The sequence below is a fragment of the Triturus cristatus genome, chromosome 9 (assembly GCF_964204655.1).
Source record: "Triturus cristatus chromosome 9, aTriCri1.1, whole genome shotgun sequence".
NCBI lineage: Eukaryota > Metazoa > Chordata > Amphibia > Caudata > Salamandridae > Triturus > Triturus cristatus.
Window position 1 is genome coordinate 413,225,375 of NC_140592.1, and position 23,210 is coordinate 413,248,584.

A 23,210-nucleotide genomic window follows, 5' to 3' on the forward strand; every position below is an offset into this window, starting at 1 on the left:
TGTCACTACTTCTTTAGTCAAGTCCAGAAGAGGCTCAGCAATCCCTGAATGTCATTGTGTCCCCATCCTCAAAACATTTCTCACACTGTCCACTGACCATTTGTCTGTGAGCCAATAGAAGCCATTGACAGCAACTGCACTGATAGGGCATATGTTGGATCTCAATTATATCTCCAAAAGTTTTTGACCAGTTCTGACCAGCTGGACCTCTTCTTCTGTGTTTCTTGAAAGCATGGGAAACAAATGAACCAAACTAAAAGTAAGATGTCTTCCTACTTAGAGAAATAGGCTCAAGCTTTGAAAACCCTAGCAATTTGATTGGCACTGATTTCATGCCAGTACCCCAAAAAAGGGATAAATATTGGTCCTTTGGGCCTATGGCTTCATATTTGTCTGGAACTGGAGATGGGACTCTGCATGCACTTAGGAGAGAGAGACTCTTTACCAGGGACAGCACCATGGCTCAGCTGCAGCCCTCCCTTGAGGGCTGGTGCTAAATTAAAGATACTGGAAAGAACCTTGTAGCTTTGACAGGCCTAAAAGATAAAGAAACTGTACTATTCAGCAAGGAGAGGAGCAGGCCCCTGACCAACCAGAAGATCACCCCAATGGCCACCCAACTGAAGCTTGCATTAAAATACCACCGTAGCAATGAGATTCCTGAAACCAATCTATCTGCAAGTGCTATTCAAGAAGAGACCTCTGTCACCTGAGGTAGAAGAGCGGTAGACCACAGGTTGCATAGTCATGTTACATCAGCTGCAGCCAGTCTCACTGAATCTGGAACTGCTAGTGTTAACTCTTTAGCTGTTTTGACTCGAGTGATTTTGGTGTTTGAATTTGTGGATCACTTCTAACCGTAAAGTCCTGTTCACGGTACTAACTGGTGGAACCCGTGGATGCCCTCAGTCCGTGGTTGCTCCCACCAAATAGCCCCTACCAATTATGTGCATTTGAAAACACAGTCCACTGTACTTTGCGTCCCCCAAATGATGTTTTTGTGGGTGCCTTTAAGGGTCCAACTCGTCTTAAAGGCACCCACAAAAAAAATCATTTGGGGGATTCAAAGTTCAGGTTCCACAATGGGTGCTGAGAATATTAAACTGAATAATAAATGATTTCCTTTCTCAACTTCCATCTCTCATCTGTTACAAAACCAAGTTTTACGTATACAAAGTGACCTTGACCTGGGACTTTCTCGCCGGTTCAGTCACCTTCAACAGTAATTAGTGTTTTGGAAGATTTAAAAACTACACAATACTTAATAATTTTAATTTTGATGACCGTAATTTGAAATATGCACTTAATGTTACCTTTCATATTCCTTTTTTAAATTCACCTTTCATATTCCCTAACTTCTCAGGTGGCCAGATATAAATATCTTGGGATCTAAACATACCAAGAAGTTCTACAATGTTTGTTCTAAAAGTTCATGAAGAAACATACTCCTACATCTGATTTGCATGATGATGAAGACTATTTCATAAGGGATGTTTACATATATGTTTCTCAGGAGTCTTATATTTTCTCTCCTCCCTCCTCCCTCTCCCCGGGAATATATTCATTCTTGCTGTGCTTTGTAGGTGAGGGTTAGCTCACCTGGGCTCTTGTGCACAGTGATAGATCAATTTAGGAGATAAAGGCCCTTTGACCTCGCTGCCATTAAATTGCAAATGAAATATTTCCTGCATTGAGCAAGACATGTTTAAAACCAGGTACTGGAGTTATTTTTGTGTACTGCTAATGGGTCTACACAATTCCAGTTGATTTAAAAGGCTACTCATAAGAGTTAAATTATGCAGGCACATGTATTTCCTCATCAAGGACACTTTGAAAAAATACTAGCTGTTCTACACAGATCAGATATGTACATATAGCTCAGTACAGGTTCTGTCATGTCATATTTTCCTAAATAGAACCTAACAGAGACAGGGCTTTTACTGAGGCCTATATTTTAAAAGAGAAAATTTAGGTCTTGCCAGGGCAGTTTGACAAGGCATTTAACTATAAAACTAGTGACATTGTAACTCCTTTCACTTGCCTTGCTATGTACCTATCCTTTCATGTTGAATTATTCAGCAATTTCAACCTGAGTTATCACATGGTCAAATCACTCGCAGTAAATGTGCGAACCAGCTAATGCCAGTAAAGAGCTACAAAGCTCTAGAAATCCTTTTGTCTGTTTACATACAATGCACAGTTAGCACTTACATGTTCATCCATCACGAGTCACATTTCCAAGCCACAGTGTATGTCTTTGTGATTTCATTTTTAAATGGCATGTTTTGGTGCAGTGTATAACAAATACAACCATCCCATGGTTTTCTTTTAAGGTTTAGACACACTTGCACAGTCAATTGATTGAAATCTCATAGCTTCACAAAAAGGGTGCCTAGAATAAGAAATGCACTGTACAAAAATATTGACATTTTAATATCGACTTGCAAATTTACCAACTCCACAATTGTGACTTCCAATATATCTTCAAGGTCAGTAGAAAAGTACATCTATACTTCCCTATGGGTGTTTTTGTTTACTATATGTTGGTAGTCAACGCTATGGAGTCGATATAGGTGCTGGTCCAGATTTCTAATCCCGGCCTTTGATATACCACCGTAAGAGATATAGTAATGGTAGATGCAGTCATATGAATGCTGATAACATTACATAAAAAGCAATGGCTCTCTATGTCTAACACTTCTGTTAAGTGAAATGGCCAAAAACAAAAAGACTACACTGAACATGAAGATAACCAAGTGCCGTGATGTAGATTAACCATGGCTTTAAGGCTACATTTTAAAGAAAATGAAGCTGATAGCATGTACCCTCTATAAAACATATTTGAATGGGTGTACCTCAGAAATAGAAGGTGCTAACACCTTCTTGCTTTTTATGCAGTTCTTCATTTTAATTGCGCTATTTTGTTGCTGATAAATAAAGACCTCTTCATAGAGCTGTATTAGGTTTATTGCGTGTTGCTTATGGTATAATGCTATATCTTATATTCTATCCTGCAACCAACTTTTAGAGTTAGCCTTGACTCAACTCAACCACACCTGGAGAGTCAAGTCCCAGAAAGGTGTAACATGGTTATCCACTTGGAAAGCATCAGTTTTGGTGGCCCTAGTAGGCGACGGGTTAATGCCAATTCACATATATGGTATCTTCCAGTAACCTTGCACTGCACAGAGACCCCGAGAGCAGGGCTCGTAGACATAAAGAGATGGAAAGAGGGAACGAGGACTAGAGAAGAGGAAGAACTTTTAAAAAGGAGAACACAACTATAGGAAAAGTGGAAGGAATAGTTAAGGAAAGCAGGCAAAACAAATGACACAAGGAAGGAAGACATAAATGATGGACATTCTCCTGAATGAAACATTGAAACTTTTTTTTATAAAAAAGGCTTTATTGAAATGAATAAGCATTTTCCTCACAGAGTTTGGTTTTCACCCTGAGACAGACAAAGGTACATACAAACACAGATCTTATTTCATACACAAGGTAATAAAAATATATACATTGATAGAAAAATTGGTTAATTCTCTAAAAAAATTATATTCTCTGTACAAAAAGGATAGGCCCGTGGTTGGGCTTGTTCTGAAAGGCACTTGGCAAGGTTAGCTGGTGGGGTGATCATCCCCCCCAATTCGGTCGTGACAATTTGACATTGTCCTGAACTTCAGAAATTGTGGTATAGTTTAGTTTTTTTTATATAAATTTCCTCTCCCAAGCATCTTTCCTTTCATGCAATACACCTCACATTCTTTCTGGCTTTTAGACTCATAAGTTGTACATTAGACCATGCACCCTAAATTGCATATGAATGACAGTACAAAGTATCTCAAAGGGAACATAACGACTGCACCGCGGCAAGTGACCTCCTATTATATAATAAAAGGTGCTCATTAAAATGAATAATGTGGTTAGTCACGTGACCATGGCTTGACATCTTCAGGCCAATGGATTGCCTCCCAGAAAACAAGTAATGTGTTTAGTGGTCTGACCATGATTTAACATTTGTGGGCGAATGGATTACCTTCCTAACTACAATATGGTGGAACTCATTAATGCTGAACTTTAGTTCTTGCTTTGCAAGATAGAAACAGACTTCTTAAGTCCCTCTTTACGAGTTGATGAATATTGAATCTAATAATCAATGCATCTGAAAAAAACTGACATGGAGTGTTCAGTATTTATCAGGGGTGATAATCAACATCTTTTATGAGGTTTTGGAGAAAAACATGCAGATTTTGATGCTTATTGCACCCCAAGCCATATGTTCCAGTAAGTACGGATGTATGACGTTACAACGCATGCTTTTACAACGCATGCTGTTCCAACGAAAGTTTTACAACGCGAGTGCATTGACAACGCAGGTCATTACAACGCAAGTCTTTACATCGACTTGCACTAGATGGCGTGCTAACATTAAAAAAGTGTAATTTACTATTCCAACTCCAGTCCACGTAACAGTAGGGAAGGTGTTGGGATAGTAAACTACACTATTTTTAATGTTAGCACGCCATCTAGTGCAAGTCGATGTAAAGACTTGCGTTGTAATGTCCTGCGTTGTCAATGCACTCGCGTTGTAACAGTTTCGTTGTAATGGTAGTGCGTTGTAACAGTTGCGTTGTAAAGGTTGTTCCCCGTAAGTACTAGCCAATTTTCCAATGATTAATATCATTAGGTTTAACATGCCAATAATTATCACAAAAATCAAAATCGTGAACTATGCCGTAGCAGGAGTTACTGTATATACATCACAATTTACTGGGGCACGCGTAATGAGGACCGAACTGTCTTTTTATAGCATAGAATGAGTGCCACTGAGCAAAAAGCAGCATTAATGTCATTTGAGGGCCACTGGTGTTGAATCAGGTTACAGTCTAGTTCCAATTGGAACAAAATAAGGATTAACACGAACAGCAAAATTCTTTCTCTGAACATAGGTGTGCTCGATGAGACAGTACTACATTCTCAAAAATGACCGCTTGAAAAAGCCTAAAAATACAGACGATACGGGGATTACAAATTTAGAGACTACTGGATTATTTATTATGAAACAAATAGAGCCAGCAGGGGAAATTATGATTTCTGTGCAGGAAGACAGTTCCTCAGTGCATTTACCTGTTATGAAATTTAAAGAGCATGTAATTCGAGGTGGTCAGTGGGAGGTTGGGGGGATGGAGTGGGCAGGTGCCATGGGGTCATAATTGAGGGATCCATTCCTGTCTAGTCCCATTATAAAATCATATCAATATCATTCCCATTGTAGAGAGGCAATATTCTATGGCAGGGTTAAGTCAAGTTCATGCGGTCCAAAGGCATTTTACACCTGTTCTTTAAAAATATCAAAATTCACATCTGCCCCAAAACATCTCTCAAAATGCTTCTGATGGATGCAGCTAGGCCTAGGCGGAGATTGCGGAGTTTTACTCAGTGGGAACTTCTCGTAGTACCAGAAAAACTCCTCAGCGCTCTGTGGAGTTCCTCCAGTGGCAGAGTCTGTTAAGTCGCACTGCTTGCACTGATTTTTAAGCACCAGGAGTTTGCCCCGCACTATAAAATCAGTGTGAAAGGCACTGCCAGAGGGCACTCCTGCTTTCTGTCGCTCGAGCAGATATCCTACTCGAGCTTCAGCTTGCTAAACATGAGCGGCAGATTTCTCAACGTGAGCGGTGGTGACCTGCTGTGACTGCCCATGTTAAGAAATATCACCGGGAGGAGGTCTAGTGTGCAATTTTGTCTTGCGAGCGCTTGCCAACTTAGTGTTGGCAAGCCACTTGAGAGGAAAAACTCCCCTCCGCATCACTTTGCAGAGTTTTTTCAGAACTCTGCGCTCTGCCCAGAGTGCGGAGCGGGCATAACTCTGCGAACTCCACCGGCAGAGCGGAATTCTTCTCCCAGCCCTAATTGCAGCACCAAGTGATGAACACCCATTGTTTGAGAAAGAATGATATGGACTGGATACAGATGACATCGTACAACATGTCCTTTGATCAGCCATTTAAAATGTAGCACTTTGGTGGAGCAGCTGGAAGAAACTCTTAAAATGGCTGCACCCTAACTACATTACTGCATCTTCGTCATAGAAAGGACTCCTTATCACATGACTCTTCATTTATAGCATAGTATAAAAACTAAAAGCTAGAAACGTAGATGATAGTTGTACCTCACTGTAATTAGAGCATAGCTTATATTGTATGCAAAAAAGCTTTTTTGTGTGCTCTAAATAGTCCTGATGGTCATGATGTTAAATGGGTGGCTGTGGAACCAGAGACCTAAGCAATATTCATGACTTCTCTATTTAACTAATATCAAATGCATATATGAGTTGAGAGATTCCTGGATATTGCTTGGACTGGAGAGGAGTGCGGGAGGATAGCTTTGCCAGGCCCAAGCAGGCATGAGCAAAAAGTCACTTTTTGCTACCTGTAATGAACCTACACACAACCCGAAATCTTAGATCAAGTCATGTCGCCTTGTTAACAATTGGTAGTCACATGGTGGTTTACAGACTGGATAGAGATAGACGTCCGAGCACCAGTGATGATTGTTGGCTCCATCTCTCCATATCTAAATTGAGCATCATTGGCAGAACAGACAAGATGAGGATTCTTACTCCTCACAGGAAATTTTAAACAGCAGACCAGACTTACTAAACTTTGACATGATGCCACACAGCAAGGGAAGTTGCTGTACAGCATTTTGTCAATGGGAGAGAGCAGAAATACACCAGAAATATACCATATCTGGCTAAGATATGTCGCAGGGATGCTCGCTCGTAGCGCTGGAGCACTTTGGGCTGCCTGACGCCAATGCAGGCACCCCTGCACGGCTACTTTAGGGTTCTCTATTGTGGTCAGAATAGTTTTTCTGCAGAAAGGCATACCTTCCTGAGGAAAAAGTGTTCTTAGAGGCTTATTCTGCTTTGCATGTGTGCTGCAGAATACAGCACATATATAGAAAGAGAAAGTAAGACAGAGGAATAAAGATATTGGTGCAAAGCCATGTTTACTAACTTTAACAAATATGGATTTGGGGCAAGATCCATGGTAGATGCATGTGAATGTCCATGCTCCACCCATGGAACATCTCCCCAACGCAAGGTAAAGTAAGGCAACACTATGCACTGCTATGCATTATTTTGTTTACAAAGTTTTACGTGGCTTAGTAAGTACCCAAAAAGATTTTGCATCGGAGCTGCGTCAAAAAAGTGATGCAAGCCGAGCGCAAAATTTAAGTAAATCTAGGCTTGGGTCCTTTGCTCCCATATCTGCCCAAACTGGGAGCTCTTACAAACAAGCTACCCTCAGTATTATATTTTACATAAAGGTCAGTGCCAAGCAGTCCACATTAAAAACAATTAAACACATTGTAATACTTGGAACTGTAATAATGTTTTACACCCTGACTGGAAAACACACAGAGAAAACAAAAGCATTGTTTAAAAAACACTCAACTGTAACAAGCAGATTTGCCACAATTCTCATGCAATGTATCAGCAGCATGTTGGGAATCCTGCTTTTTACTGGTAAATAGACAGCAACAGTTGAAAACCAAACTAAGAGGTTTTATCCCTTTACAAAATATACACAGGTTTCAAAGTGACAGCAACCACAACCAAAAGCAGAAGTGGTATTGTAGGTCCATGTGGGGTGCAAGCAATATGGTACACAACAGATACATATAGTGCAATCATTTATATAATCTAGAATTTAATGCTCATACAGTCCTTATGTTGGCAGTGAGTATTATTGTTTTTTTCTTCTTGATGAGACATTAGGACTAGGGTGGGTCCAGCTTTGCCATTAGAACCATGTGTTTTCTTTCACTGGCCCGGATTGTACCTATATGTGGAACTTATGTTTTTAGCGAAGAGCGTGAATATTTGCCTGAAGTCCTGTTTATGACAATTTCTGGCAGCAGGTGTCTGTCGAAGAAACTGCAGAGCTGAGGATGACACTTTTAAGATGGTGGCAGCAGGTGATGAACAACATTTTCCTCCCTTCCGAATTAAGCCTCTTGATATTTTCCATGTACTTGCAATACAATTCCATTAATCTCAAATTTGCACAAATAATAAAAATCTTAGGTGATTTGATTACATAGGTCCTAGAGCATTATCTCTGTCAAACCATTTTCAATCTGTTAGTTGAAAGTGGAAGATGAAAGAGAGTTGGAACTGCCAAAGGCAACATGGATTTGGTGGGAACTGCCAACTTTGACAAACACCCCCCTGGATAGGCCTATGTCTTGCTATTCCAATCTTGAAACCCTTGGAAATATAATGACATCAAGAAGGCGGAAGGGTGGTCTCACCATTTGACAAAGTGCACATTTCCCCTCTTAATCACCTCATCAGTTTTTATGTGATCCTGAATTACTGATGATCATCATTTGGTACCATATGGTGGATTTATGTGATCCTGAATTACTGATGATCATCATTCGGTACCATATGGTGGATTTATGTGATCCTGAATTACTGATGATCATCATTCGGTACCATATGGTGGATTTATGTGATCCTGAATTACTGATGATCATCATTCGGTACCATATGGTGGATTTCTCTGTGGCCTCTGTAAAATTAGCAAATCCCAGTCAGATCCTCAGTAGCCATGTGCCAATTTAAAAAGAAAAACGTTGGGATAAATAACACTTATTAGCACCCTTGGTCAAGCCATATTTCAAATGACCATGTGGTCTGAACCTCCTTTTCACTTTAGGGCTGATGGGCACTGGTGTGCCTGGCTGGGGGGCAGCATTACATTGCTATGCAAGACTTCAGTTACTGGTACCGACTTATTCTGTATATCATCATTAAACTCCCACAAATTTAAAGATGCAATTCACCTTCCAGAACTTGCTATATAATACATTTCATAGCTCTTTGAAAGGCTATCTTACAGTGGCAAATGACAGCCTACCTTTGCAATAGTCCTCAATCATATGAATTGATAGTTGCTGGCATATTATAAAAGTCCAAGTTCACAAACATATCTTTCTTCAATCCATCTCTGTGGGATTTCGAACGTGTCCCACAAGAACTTCAATTCATATTTGAAGGTGACCGTAGGAATGTCTTGTGAAGTTCGGGTACACTGAAATATTTTGATTGACACAGCAGTGGGACTTCATTCCCATTAAGTGCTATCATTGGGCATCCTTAAATTAAATTGTAAAATTTGTCCTCTTCATTTGTGGATTTTGTGCACTTCCCTCTAAAATATCAATCTGAATCTTATAGGAAGAGAGAGAGCATATAAAGGGTCCCCAAGGAGCTGCAGCATGAAGACACATTGGTCGTGGAAGACATAGCAATGCAGACAATAAGGCTGAGCGTTAATTGGCAATGGCTTTTACGTGCCATTTTGTTCAAGAATACTTCAATAGTCATGACTTCTATGGAAGTAGCAACTAGATCCATTTTAGATGGGAAACATTCTTAATCGACATATTCTTAACAAATCAAGTAGTACCATAAGATTCTGAAGACAGTTCCCATGTACCTGCAAAACACTCATTGTCCGTACTACAATATTGTCTTCAACAGCATCACTTTCAGTATCATTGTTGACCTTTTCAATGCAAAGTTTGTCTTTGAGTTCCGAGGTCCGTGAAATAGATGATGGAGATGTTAATGGATGCAGCAAATCCATCCTCTCAAAAACTTCGAGAAATCTCACAACTTTATAAGAAGAACTGTACCGTGAAATTCAATGCCCTTCAGGTGCTACATCAAACACAAGATGAATGTGCTCAGAACACATTCTCAAGAAAAACACTATGGCTTATAGTAATTGAATAATCGTCAAAATATCAGATCTTTTAGGTGGGGATGAATATCCGTTTTCAGACTCAGAAGCATTCTCAAATCTGTACTTCTGTTCTTAAGATTTAAAAAAGAACATTCCTCGAGATTTATAGAATTAGTTGAAAAGAATCCACCAAATTTGTCAATATATTGGTGTAATCAAGGAATAGGTCTTCATAAGGGTACAAGAGTCAAAACATTTCTGATAAGAGAATTTGTTTGTTATACCACAATTTTTTGCCCATAAATTGGCATTTTGCAGATGTGTTTCTTTCTTGTGTTGTTCTTCTTAAATGTTTTTTGGTTTTGTGTTTTCTTTCTCAGTGTCAAAATAGCAGTAAACAGACAGTTTCAGCTTTGCTGTTATTTTGGCAATTGTTTGTAAATTTAGAAGATGTTTTAGAATAGTCTTATGCCCATGGGTGACTGGGTCATTGCTGCAAACTGCGGAACATAATATCATCAAATGTGCTTTCTTCTGCACCATGGTAGGGCAGCAAATTCTCAACAAGTTGTGCTTCGTTCAGAAGGCGGGTAGACTCATGGGGGCAGAGGACATATCGGTTGGTGCCGTCTGGCTGGTGAACCTCTGCTGTGACTGCACTGCCCTTAAGGCAAGGCTCCTCCAGTTCCGAGCCTCCAACTGCTCCCAGCTCAATATCCACTTCAGAAGGCTTACGGATCTCTTCCATGTTGACATACAGAATCTCTTCTGGGTCTTCGACAGGGGGCAGATTCTTCATGATCTTCTGAAGCTCCCAGTGGATAACCTCGAAGGATGGTCGGTCCTTGGAATTCAGCATCCAACAGCTACACATCAGCTCATACCTGCAATGCAAAGGTAAACTGTGCTTACAGAATGCCTTGTGTACATCCCACAACAATGCAAAAACTAGCATGTAATCTATTTTACCACAAATGTCATCTATCCTACTATATGTATTGCTTTTCAACTAAGTCTAGAATAAAGCTGCCTACTGCTTGATTTATAAGTGCATGCACTTGGTCAAAATCATAGCTCACCACCAAAGGATAGGGTACTCTTCGTACTCCCTGCTTGAGCATCTGTGACAAGGAGCTGTTTACTTGAGAAAAATGAATCTAATTACAAGTGTGTGTGTGCATGTGTGCGTGTGTGTGTGCATGTGTGTGTATATGTATGTGTATGTGTAAGGAACATCTAACATGACCCACAAAACCAGATCAGAACTGTTTCTTAATTTCGAAAAACTTTGATTAATGAAGAATCACAACCTTCTGTACACATATCAGTTATATGACATACATTACATCCACACTAAGAATATCTCATTTTGAAATTCTTCAGGTTAGCCACAGAGAATTTTATTGAAAGTGTGTTCTGCTTGCTGAAGAGCTTCAGAACATTAACAATCACTTGATATGTGTTTAGAGTGGAGGGAGATAATGGGCTTGTTTTTGTAGTAGCAATACATATTTAATTTGTGAGGATGCTGCAGAACAAATTGGAATATTCAAAATATATATGTACGCTTTTTTTACATATCAAGCAATTTAGTCACAAGTAAAGACAAGAGAGATATAAAACCTTATATATGTTTAGCAAAGTATCAAGAAATGTACTACTTGAATTGGCATAGAACATGGGGCTACCAATTGAGTGGCACACATAGCTATAACTAGACAAGAAATTAGAATTAGGTTAGCATTCAGGGAAAGAAATGCAATTCCTTCGTCAAAGTTTAGAAATGGAAAGGGAAAATGTAAAGGACGGAGTGATGATCCCCAGTACGCCATCCAAGCATATGACATGATTGAATCTTCAAATCGATGAAAAACTCCTCATTAACATCGTCATAACTCAGGCTGTGAATGTTAGTTAGAAGTGCTCCATAAAATGGTAAGAAATAGCTGCATGGAAACGTGCCAGGATGGTTTATAATATGCTACTGCAGTGGTCTGAAAACTGCGGGGCGCATTCCCTTGAAGGTCTGTGACACTAAAAGAAGGGGGTGCCAAGGCCAGGGGGCACACAAGTCTCACAACAAAGGAACACTAGCCCAGCCCTACCAAAATACCATGCATCAGGGGTTAGACTAACGCACTTTAATATGGTGGTCTGCATCACCGCACAAAATGCATAAGTCATACATTTATAGCGCCTTCTGACACCACTGGTGCTGCGAGGTGCAAGCCAGGGTGGTAGCAGCAGCTGCACTCCATTAGGTAAAGCAGCGCATCACAGGTGCATAGCTATATATGTAGAGAGAGAGCTATTATTTCTAATGTGATGTAGTCAGCACAGCTGACATGACTCAGTGTTTACCGCCAGTGATGAAGGGCAGGAGCCCGAAACATGTTTGGCAGTTTTGTTGGTGGGGTTTACACGGCGCTTCTTCTGCCCACAATAAACGGAGGTGTTATTAGCGGATGTATGTCGTTACAACGCACACTTTTACAACGCATGCACTTACAACGCATTTTTTACAACGCACAATCCATTACAACGCATGACATTACAACGCATCACACTACAACGCATTTTTAAAAACTACCTTTACAACGCATTCCATTACAACGCATACTACCATTACAACGCATACCATTACAACGCATAATATTAAATTGCATTTAAGGTAAGTATTAGATAGTATAGGGGTAAAAATTACTTTTCTAACTCCAGGGGGTGCAACAGTAGGGTAAGTGTTGGATAGTATAAGGGTAAAAATTACTATTCTAACTCCAGGGGGTGCAACAGTAGGGTAAGTGTTGGATAGTATAGGGGTAAAAATTACTATTCTAACTCCAGGGGGTGCAACAGTAGGGTAAGTGTTGGATAGTATAGGGGTTAAAATTACTATTCTAACTCCAGGGGGTGCAACAGTAGGGAAAGTGTTGGATAGTATAGGGGTTAAAATTACTATTCTAACTCCAGGGGGTGCAACAGTAGGGTAAGTGTTGGATAGTATAGGGGTTAAAATTACTATTCTAACTCCAGGGGGTGCAACAGTAGGGTAAGTGTTGGATAGTATAGGGGTAAAAATTACTATTCTAACTCCAGGGGGTGCAACAGTAGGGTAAGTGTTGGATAGTATAGGGGTAAAAATTACTATTCTAACTCCAGGGGGTGCAACAGTAGGGTAAGTGTTGGATAGTGTAGTGTAATATTATGCGTTGTAATGTTATGCGTTGTAATGGTAGTATGCGTTGTAATGGAATTCGTTGTAAAAGTAGTTTTTAAAAATGCGTTGTAGTGTCATGCGTTGTAATGTCATGCGTTGTAATGGATTGTGCGTTGTAAAAAATGCGTTGTAAGTGTAGTGCGTTGTAAAAGTTGCGTTGTAAAGGTTGTTCCCCGTTATTAGCAACTGTGTTGGCGTTTCCATGCAAGGTAACTTGACTCTGTTTGATATATATGGTAGCACAATATAAAAAACACAAAAAGAGTCCCAAATCCCACAGAGTTGCTAAGTAATATTACAAATGTAAGAGAAGGAAGGCATTATACTTACAGCCCATCCAAGCAGTCTGGGGGCTGCTTCAGTCGATTTCCTTGACGGAGGTAGTCGTAGATCTCACTGTTTTCCACCCCAGGATAAGGAGTTTGTCCACGCGTTGCAATCTCCCACATGGTTACACCAAACGACCACTGGAAATGAAAGCGAAAGGATGTTACTGCTTGATGCACACTGAAGAGAGCCTTAATTCACCAAAACAATGGGGTCAGGATTGCTCTACTTATATTACAGTGCTGCTTCCATTGCTGTAGGAAGTAACTATTCTGCTTCTGAACGTGGTCTGGTGCCAAGAACATGAAATACATGAAAATCCAAATTAGTAACTACTAGGCAGATGTGGGGATGAGTGACAAAACTCAGTTCTGGCGAAAGTACACTTGATGACAAGTGGCCTCCTTGTTAAAATAAACCTAAAACGCCATGGGCAGGTATGGGATCCTAGTGGGGGTGCTAAAAAGAGAGGAAAAAAAAATAAACAAAATCCTTCCGCAATTCCTAGAAAAAAGAAATTGGATCTATGTGCAAAAAATGTATTAAGAAAAAGGTCTAACCAGAAAGCAGGGCGAGCCAACCGGGAGGAGAACAGACATTACCCGGAGAATTTAAAGAACAGGGCAAAAAGTGGTAAGGGTGGATGTGAAAAGACAAATAAGAACAGCAGAATATAAGGGAAAGGCACTGGCTCAATAATGCAAAAAACATTGTGAGGCAGCATGAAGTATGAGATGGGGAGGTTGGGAGAGACAGAGAGCAAGAGGTAGAGAAAAAAGCAAAAGACAGGTAAGCTGGACAAGGGCAGGGGCATCTAGAATGTTGGGGAAGGAAACCAAGGAGAAGAAAAACAAAGTGGCTCGTGGGGATATAACATGAAAGGAAAAGGGGCCAAGGGGATCCTTGTGATCTAGGAAGAGAAAATTACTTAAAGACATTTTTCAACACCAATGGAATCCATTACGTTGGATCTATCTACCTGATGAATGTGTTTATTAAATTTAAAAATATTAGAGGAATTGAGTTTGACAGCGTTGAGTCATCGGAGTAGATTTCCACAAGTTAGTATTTTGTCTGAATCGTGTACATCCACCTGGAAAAGCGCCCCAGGAAGAAACATTACTGATTATTTGTTCTTTCATATACACTGAACTGTTGAGAATTTGTTTGTGAACTGATTCGTAAGAGTTTAAACTTTTGTTGTCCCTATCAGATATCACCCACAAGCCAGTGTTATATGTTAGCTCACCTCTGGGGAACCACCCACCAGTGGTGGTGAGGAGAACATTTGTGCCCAGTTAACTATAGGCCTGAGAATCCCAAACCTGGTGTTAACCGCTGGTAGTTTCCAAGGTGGTCTCTGGTGCTGTGGGCACCTCAACAAGATATTGGACTTTAATCTTGACATATTTCACATTGGGCTCAGAACAGCTGCCAGTAGGAAACACCGACTGCCAGCTAGGATTGTGTGAGAATAGTTTGGGAGGTGGTAAAATACTTTGAAGTTGCAAAATCCTCAGTCACTCAGCCCTATAAATGAAAGGCTGTGTAACCCTGTCCCTACCTCTGAGCACATCTCTTCCTGCTACAACCTCCACAGAGTAAAATCAGGTAACCAGCAAACAGACCACGGATCTTAAAAGACTCATGCCTCAGGGACTGATTAAGAGCTTAGTAGTAATGTGAAATCCTCTGTTTTAGGGAGAAATGTTATATCTGGAGGAGAAGGGGAATTTTCTTCACCAAATGGGTAACATGGGGGAGGAAATTCATGGTTGCTACCGGACACTGGGTCTCAGGAACACAGACTGTTTTGGCAGAAATGCTGAATAGCTCACCACATCACTCTTGGTCGTATACACGCGATCTGCCAGGCTCTCTATCGCAATCCACTTTACAGGCATCTTGGATATCCGGCCCTGGCGGTAGTAATCTCCATTGTAAATCTTCTTGGAAAGCCCAAAATCTGCCACACAGACATTCATGTTCTCATTCAACCTGTTGGAAAAAACACAGAACCGAATATGAGCAGGGGTGTGTCGCAAAAGAAATGTCGTTGCCAAGAAACTGGAACATGCCCAAAGCAGTCTTTGTGGAAAAGAAACAGTCACTGAAACAAAGAGCATGATACAGAGAGACCTTTTTATCACAGAAAGCAGGTGCATGACAGTGAGAAACATTTTGTGGCACATGGACATAGCCGTGAGTGAGGCGCTGTAGTACAGAATGAAAGCGGGCAGAGGCAGGAAGGCCTTTTAGCATTGAAGGTATGGAAACATCAACAATAGAAGTTTCCTAGCACAGAAATCTGGATGCTTTTAAATACTAAGGCCCAGATTTACAAAGAGTTTGCCTCAGATTTGCGATACTTTTTTAACGCCACAAAACGCATACTCTTTTGCTGGGATTAACAAACTAACGCAAATGTACTAAGTTTGGGCATTTACATCCCCTCACTCTAAGTCCATAAGAAAACACAATCACCGAGAGTATATTCCACCATCAGAAATTTACTAACAGAGATTGGTTATTTGCAGCTTCTGCCCGATATGTTTGCCTTGGTACTGGCTGGGGTTGGTTCCTCGATACTGTAACAAATGGAGTGACTTAAAAAGCCACTCAACAAATAGCAAGTGATTTGGAACCAGCTTGCTTGACTTTTTTAGGTCTAAGATGCAACAACTATTTCAAGCCTGCCCTCAGGTCACTCCACAGAATCCCAGTCAAAGAGGCCATAATTCTAAACCTTGTGCAAAGTTTACATGGCTCCTTTCAGGCATGCCCCAGACTGCGTAAACAGATTCTTGCAGCCGCACCCTCCACCAAAACAGCCTGAGGTCAGCTTCCCCGCAGCTGTAGGAAATCCATCCCCTTGTTTCAAAAGAGTTAGCAGCATATCACTCCTTGCAAGTAGATCTACAGTATGAAATGCTCTCCCCACCACCTCAAACCATCCTTAGGTTCTGTAAAAGCAGTGCTTTAAGTGCAATGAAAAAAACTGGGGGGTGGGTCTCTCAAGGGAGCGTGGCCGATGTAATTAAGGGTGTGGCTTAAAAACACCTAAGCTAAAAATGTATTCTTAGCATAGTGTGCCGCCCGACTGGTATTTTGCTGCTTCTGTCATTCCATTCAGATATATAATACAACAAGTAACATTACACCTACAATAAGCCATGACTATTGGCTTTGCCAGTGGTTGTCAGTTGCATAATATGAATAGGCAACAGCTATGGCTTCGTTGTATAGACTATAGAAAATGTTTCCATTATGAAATGACGAGACTATGAAAGTACTATAACAAGTCTTATTGAAGTTACATCAAAGGCAGTGAAGGGTGGTACTGCTGCAGAGTCAAGATTTTTTTTTTCACCCTGAGGGTGAGGGCAAAAACGGAGAGCCCGAAGGGATCTGTCTCAGCACCTGCTTTTCAGAACTGCCGGTGCTGAGCACCGGCAGGAGCCGGCCCACTTAAAGCTCTGTGTTAAAGGTTAAAACCTCATCTCTTTCACTCGGCCTATAGCATTGTCAAATCATACAATACTATGAAGCCTTGACTATAGTCACCAGGATCCAGCTTGGATCAGTGGAACACCTTAGCCTGCCATCCACACTTTAAGGCCCCTCATATAGGGCTTCTGAGCTTGGCTTTCAAACTGTAGGGATGAATTCAAGGATCCCATTTGGCATACCAACACAAAAGCAGCACCATGCCATGAGACGTTGTCATGACCACTGTATGTTTCCTTGTACCCTTCCCTCATTGCGCTCTGAGATGACAAGAATGAGGTATGCAGCAGAGCCTCACAAACCCAAAATAGCATCAATTTGTACGTTTGATAACTTCCTAAACTTACCTCACTCTGGCTTTAGTATCCCTGGGATATGATATATGCAATACATTATTTTACCATTGACCACTTGACCTCTAGGGATCTCTTTCTTAATTCCCATGTGTGAACCACTTTGAAGATCCCTTAATCCTGAGAAACCCTAAATCTGCCTCCGCTTCTTTGATCCATTGCAGAAGATGAGATCCTGATTTGGAGTTTGTGAGGTTTGGGTGAGATATGGCATTGACTGTCATCCATGGGCCACCGTGTGTGGGAGCCCAGGATTTACGCACGTACAATTGAGAAGGTATTCTGCCTTAGAAGAATCAATATGGTGTTCTGAAAACAAGAGTCAAAATGGTGTTTTGAAAAAGGGAACAAAATTGCCACAAACTCACATGCAGTTACGAGCCGCAAGGTCCCGGTGGATGAAATTGCGACTGCTCAGATATTCCATGCCACTGGCAATGTCTGTCATGAATTTCACCAGCATCTGAGTTGGAAAGTACTGAAAATAAAAAGAAAAGGTGACAGACAGTTAGAGGAAACCCATATCAAGCACATACTACAATATCATATTTCAGACTAGAATCAATTTGTGGTGTGCTTGCGAGGAGCGCTGGACGTAGCAAGTACCAGGGACAAAATGAGAGTGCATTTATGATGCCTGTGCCTAAGTTCAAGGGTGAAACTTTAAAAATTAGGGGAAGAGTGTGAATGTCCAATGCTTTTTGGCCTGTTTGGGCTGATCATCCACCACACTGCTACACGCCGACCAGCGGCGGCTCCTCCACTAAGGCGGAGGAGCGGAGCCCCACTGCTTCAACTGCAAGCTCAATACAAAAAATAAAATGATAATAACACTCCGTTATTATCATTTTATTTTTTGTATTGAGCTTGCAGATGAAGTGGCGGGGATGGGCTCCCCGTGCCACAGGGAGGAGTAGTGGCTGCACCTTCAGTGCCCATGTAGGTTTGGCCGGCCCTTTCGGGCTGGCCAAATCTACTTGCACACTTTGCATGTTCTCCACCCAGGCAGCATTACAGCCTGGGTGGAGAACATGCCCTATATCCCATTCCCTGTCTGAGCACCGAACTGCGGTGCTCAGACCAATCGCAATGCTGCATTGCAACGTGGTGATTGGCTGGAAGCCTGGGTGCTTGCTTCCTGGTTCCTGTGTGAAGGAAAGAGTGCGGCTGGCGACCAGCACGACCCGCAAGTACGTTTATTTTTTATTTTCTCCCCCCCACCATCTACCATTCCCTACCAGCTGCTACTGACGCCGACTCTCATGACACGATAACCACACCTCTGCGGTTCTCGCACACAACATGGAAACACTTCCCACATAGGATCACAATACAAAGACAACATCCTTCTACAATACACCCTACATGGTGGAGCTTGCTCCCCATGTTGGCAAGCTCTCTAGTGTCAAACATAGGGGATAGTATAAATGCTGCAATACAATGCAACAGAAGAGAAGAACGGCATGTAGGGAAAATGGATATCGCAAAGACAAAAGTAAATTGTATCCGAGACGTTTAACCTTTGAGAGTGGAATCATTAGGACTTTTCAGTGACAAAGCAAAAAGATAAAATATTGGGAGGCAAAATTCGAAATTTTAAAATAAAACCATCGGGATTTTATGATTGGAAAGTTGGGGAAAATGAAAATTATTAGCCACAGATGCTATATGAAAATGGCATGATTTTAAACTGCTAAAAATTAGATTCATCCATCCTAAGAAACCGCAGAGGCTGCATAGGATTTTTTAAAAGTCAAATGCAACAAATTATATGTGCCTATGATAAGAACCAGCCTCTGGCACTAATAATGAATTTCATGGTTTCTCAAACACACAGAATTTTGCTTTATAACACGGTTTTTGTTATTAACTCCAATGACATTGAAAACAACGATCACTAAACCAAACTGCTGTGTTTTGCTTTCTATTCCCTAGATGGCGCTATTGCATAACTAATAAAAAATGAGAGTTCGTCTCTGCTCCATCGACGATCATACTTGAAGCAAGCCACAGGTTTGAGATAAACAGACAGGAAGCGTAGGGTAGGGGTTATGGGACAAAGAAACAGGAAGACGAATCAAGAATTGGTAGCCTTTGTATTTGGCAACCCTGGCAACTTGCTGCATCGGTGACAGGCTGATGCGAAACGTTTTAAGCAGTTGAACTCATTTATATATTTATTTATTTACAAATTAACCGCTTCTTAGTAAACAGTAAAATCTGAGCAGAAGGGGTTAAATTCATGAAGTGAAATAGACTCCCAGAGCTGCCCTCTAGTAATTCCACATGTTCACGTCAGCACAGTGGTTATCATCATCCCTATTAGTTGTGTTGTGAGTTGTATCGGATAAGTCTTTTTTATTTTACAAAGTTTTAAAGCGCGAACTTCACCTGAATTAGGTATCAGAGCGCTTTACATAGCATCAGTTGCATTACATAAGGACACATTATTTTTTTTGTTAGGCACGGGGAGATTAAGTGATTTGCCAAGAATCACAGGATGTTCAGCGTCATTGCCGAGACTTGAACCCGGCCAACTCTTCTCTGTACAATATGCTACCTATGTAGAAGTGCAAGGTATAAAACGTGAAGAACTAGGCCACATTCAGCTCTCTTCAGTATATTTGTATGTGTTGGGGCAATGACATCATAATTATAGTTCTTTTTTTCAGCTGCAACTAAACCTAAAAGCATGACACTCATGGGCATATTTAAAAAAAATGTTGGAGCGCAGTGTTATGCTGAATTTGGCAACGCCACGCTCCGACATTTTTAAAACGCAGGGATGCACCGTATTCACAAGAATGCGGCGCACCCAGCCGCGGCCCGTGGAGAGAGTTCCGTGGGGCGGTAAGGCGGGGCGGGGGAGGGGCAGGGTGGGGGGTTCTAAAAACCGGAATATGGATAATTGCAGGTAAGTAAACAATTAAATAAATAAAACGAATTTCGTAGCGCGCGCTGCATCCCATTTTGCGATGCAGTGCGCGCTACGAAATTCATTTTGTTTAATTAATTGGTTACTTACCTGCAATTATCCATATTCCGGTTTTTAGAACCCCCCACCCTGCCCCTCCCCCGCCCCGCCTTACCGCCCCACGGAACTCCCTCCACGGGCCGCGGCTGGGCGCACCCCTGCATTTCCCCTAGCCCTGGTGCTAAAAAAGCTGCCTAGCTCCAGTGCAGGCACCCTGCTGCCATGTTTCATGGGTGCCTGCGCTTCAGGGGCGATTGTTTATGTGCAGGAAGCGACGCTTTCAATAATCAATAATAGCGATTTGCTCTTTCTATGTGTGCTGCATTCTGCAGCACACATAGAAAGGGCAAAAAATGGGGAGAAATGAATAATGTTTCCTTGTATCCTCATTCCTCCCTGGTCTTAGTTTTTGGCGCTGCCCCAGTCTTGTAAATTCGAGGCAGCGTCAAAAAGCAAGGAGCGTTGCGGTGGAATACCCACAGCAACAACCACTGCACACCCTTTTGCTGCAGAGGACTGGCGTCACCCTGCAAATATGGTGAATGACGATATTCCACCAAAGCGTAAAAAAAAAGTGACGCTGCGGCGGTGATAGGGGCTTGTAAAGATGCCCCACAGTCCTTCAGCAACACCGATTTGGGATTATAACTGCAAATTAAACCTACAACCGGTCACCTACAACAGCATGTAGCAACATTTTGGACAATTTATTCTGGTACGGCTGGCAGTCTTCAAGTACCATTAAGTGCTACGTAGGTATGACATTCAGAAAGGCTCTGACATGTCCATATCCTATACGCAACATAAAGTCCTTGTCCAATTACATCATCTGAGAGTGCACTTATGGGGGAGTGGGGGAATGAGCAAGCAGTCGCCTATCGTTGAATGAGCCAGATGGTGTATGAGGCACATTATGTTTGCCTAAAACCCATATTTGGGCTTTTATGTTTGCTTTCTACTTACCAGCGGGCAGTCTCCGAGGCGGGAGTAGAGCAGGAAACTGTGCAGATCGCCATGTTTCATGAATGGTAGGAGAACCACAGGGGAAGGGTAGCCTTCATTCTCTGTATTCTGTAGACAAACACCTGCACAAAGAAGAACAGTAAAAATCTGTGAGTTTCTCAACTTCATCTTACAAAGCAAGAGGTCAGGGTTGTACACTATTTTAGATTTTTCACCTATGCACTTTATCTTTGTATATAGTGAACGTGGCCCCTGGTTTTTACTTAGAGATGAGACGGTGCTGATCCAAGAAAGATGGGTATGAGTGGATGCTTGTATTAAAGAAGAGATACCTGTGCGGTGCCCACACAGTCACTTGCGCGGTGTTGTCGTCACAAACGTGTTCACACTGTATGAATTTTCACCTTTATGTTTGGAAGTTCTAAGCTATGACTCATAGTAAGCACTCTCACTCTACTTCCCACTACAGGACCTCAACCATGTGGGTTGTACAACCCTGAGCCCCGACTATTAGTTGTAAATCCATTATATCTATGATATCTGCGCTTCTCTGATCAATTCTTTGATGCGCTTTGATAGCAGGGAGGGCTGATGAATGGCCATACACCTCGATTGAGGATACGTGCTGGGCAGAAACATGTTGGCCTCTCTGTACTGGTCAAATGAATCCCCGCCTTCTTTTAACCTCCCGTTAGGGATATAATAAAAATGTTCTTTTGCCACCAATAAGTTGTTTTGACCTATACCTGCTCCCCTCTGCACTACAACTCCCTCGTACAATATCCACTACTGCTCTTCAGGAAGCACCCATCCTGCTACCACCCCGATACGACCTCGCAAGCTACCCCGCACAAGTGTGGCCGCTCGCAGTGGGATCACTCAGAGCGGTGCCAGGAGGGTCCCGATGATGAAGCATGCCACCCAAGGGTGGGTGAAGAGTTTTCGCCCTGTAAATAACAGTGTCTATATCATAGTGTTTCTACTGTCTCTCAAGTCCTGAGTAAGGAGTATTCTTCGAGGTTACTTAAAATGGGGGGGGGGGGTCATAAGTCCCCGATACGACCTTGCAAGCTACCCGCACAAGTGTGGTAGCTCGCAGTGGGATCACTCAGAGCGGTGCCAGGAGGGTCCCGATGATGAAGCATGCCACCCAAGGGTGGGTGAAGAGTTTTCGCCCTGTAAATAACAGTGTCTATATCATAGTGTTTCTACTGTCTTCCAAGTCCTGAGTAAGGAGTATTCTTTGAGGTTACTTAAAATGGGGAGGGGGGGGGTCATAAGTCCTTGTCTTCACTCTTCCACCTCCCTCCATCTTGATTTGAGGCTTGCTAACAGCTGTACGATAATCTAAAAACAAGCTGGGCTAGACTGTCCTATAGTGCACACAAACCATGTTTTTCTGTATTTTGACATCTGTTTATTACTAGAAATAGACATTTTAAGTGACGGAATGGAAATATGTTGTACTGTTTTTTTGCAATTGCGGGAAAGCTCTGGGAAAACGTTGCGGAAGTTCCAATGTTTTACGATTTTAGAAAAACGCTATAAAAGTTAGACTTGCAGAGAACATACATTTTTCATCTGGGATGAATTCCAATAGAGTGAAAATTATCTCACAGTATATAAAAAAAAAAGTTACACCGGGACACTGCAACAATTGTAGAGGACAAAAATCATGAAATGCGTTAAAGTTTGTCAGCGAAAAACAGCCTTTGCACACCACTGATTTAAAGCACCTCATGATCTCTACATGATTAACAAATGTGTTTTGTAAAAATACTGACATGTTAGGATGTATTGTCAGTGTTTTATTGCTACACGACTTCTTTTTCCTGCTGCAAATGTCAGGAAAAGTGCAAGAATTTACCCCGCGAGCTAGGGGAGGCCCCAGTTTCATATTTCCTTCCAGCATAGACGCAGGACTGTAACAACCCCGCTTAAAACACAACCACAGGCCTTTCTTTCCCTAGGCTGCAAAAGCAATAGCTTCCTTCCACCCCCAGAGACAGCACTCCAGGGCCCGCCAGCAGGAATGTAAAAGGAAAACAAATGTGTCCCAATAGGAGACACTTCCTGTTCATCTGTTTTCCCAGGAACATGGCGGA

The 23,210-nt window shown here is 41.7% G+C and overlaps 1 protein-coding gene across 1 annotated transcript in view; it reads right to left on the bottom strand.

Annotated features, from left to right (window-relative positions):
* Positions 1–7,749: 7,749 nt before the first annotated feature.
* AXL (AXL receptor tyrosine kinase) overlaps positions 7,750–23,210 on the bottom strand; it is a 247,585-nt gene continuing 232,124 nt past the window's right edge. Inside the window, exons 16-20 of the mRNA XM_085625286.1 lie at positions 21,106–21,227; positions 17,537–17,646; positions 15,147–15,306; positions 13,312–13,448; positions 7,750–10,648 (exon numbers count right to left, since the gene is read on the bottom strand). Coding sequence (XP_085481412.1) covers positions 10,252–10,648; positions 13,312–13,448; positions 15,147–15,306; positions 17,537–17,646; positions 21,106–21,227 — 926 coding nt within the window. The 3' untranslated portion in view covers positions 7,750–10,251. The remainder of the gene's footprint in view (positions 10,649–13,311; positions 13,449–15,146; positions 15,307–17,536; positions 17,647–21,105; positions 21,228–23,210) is intronic.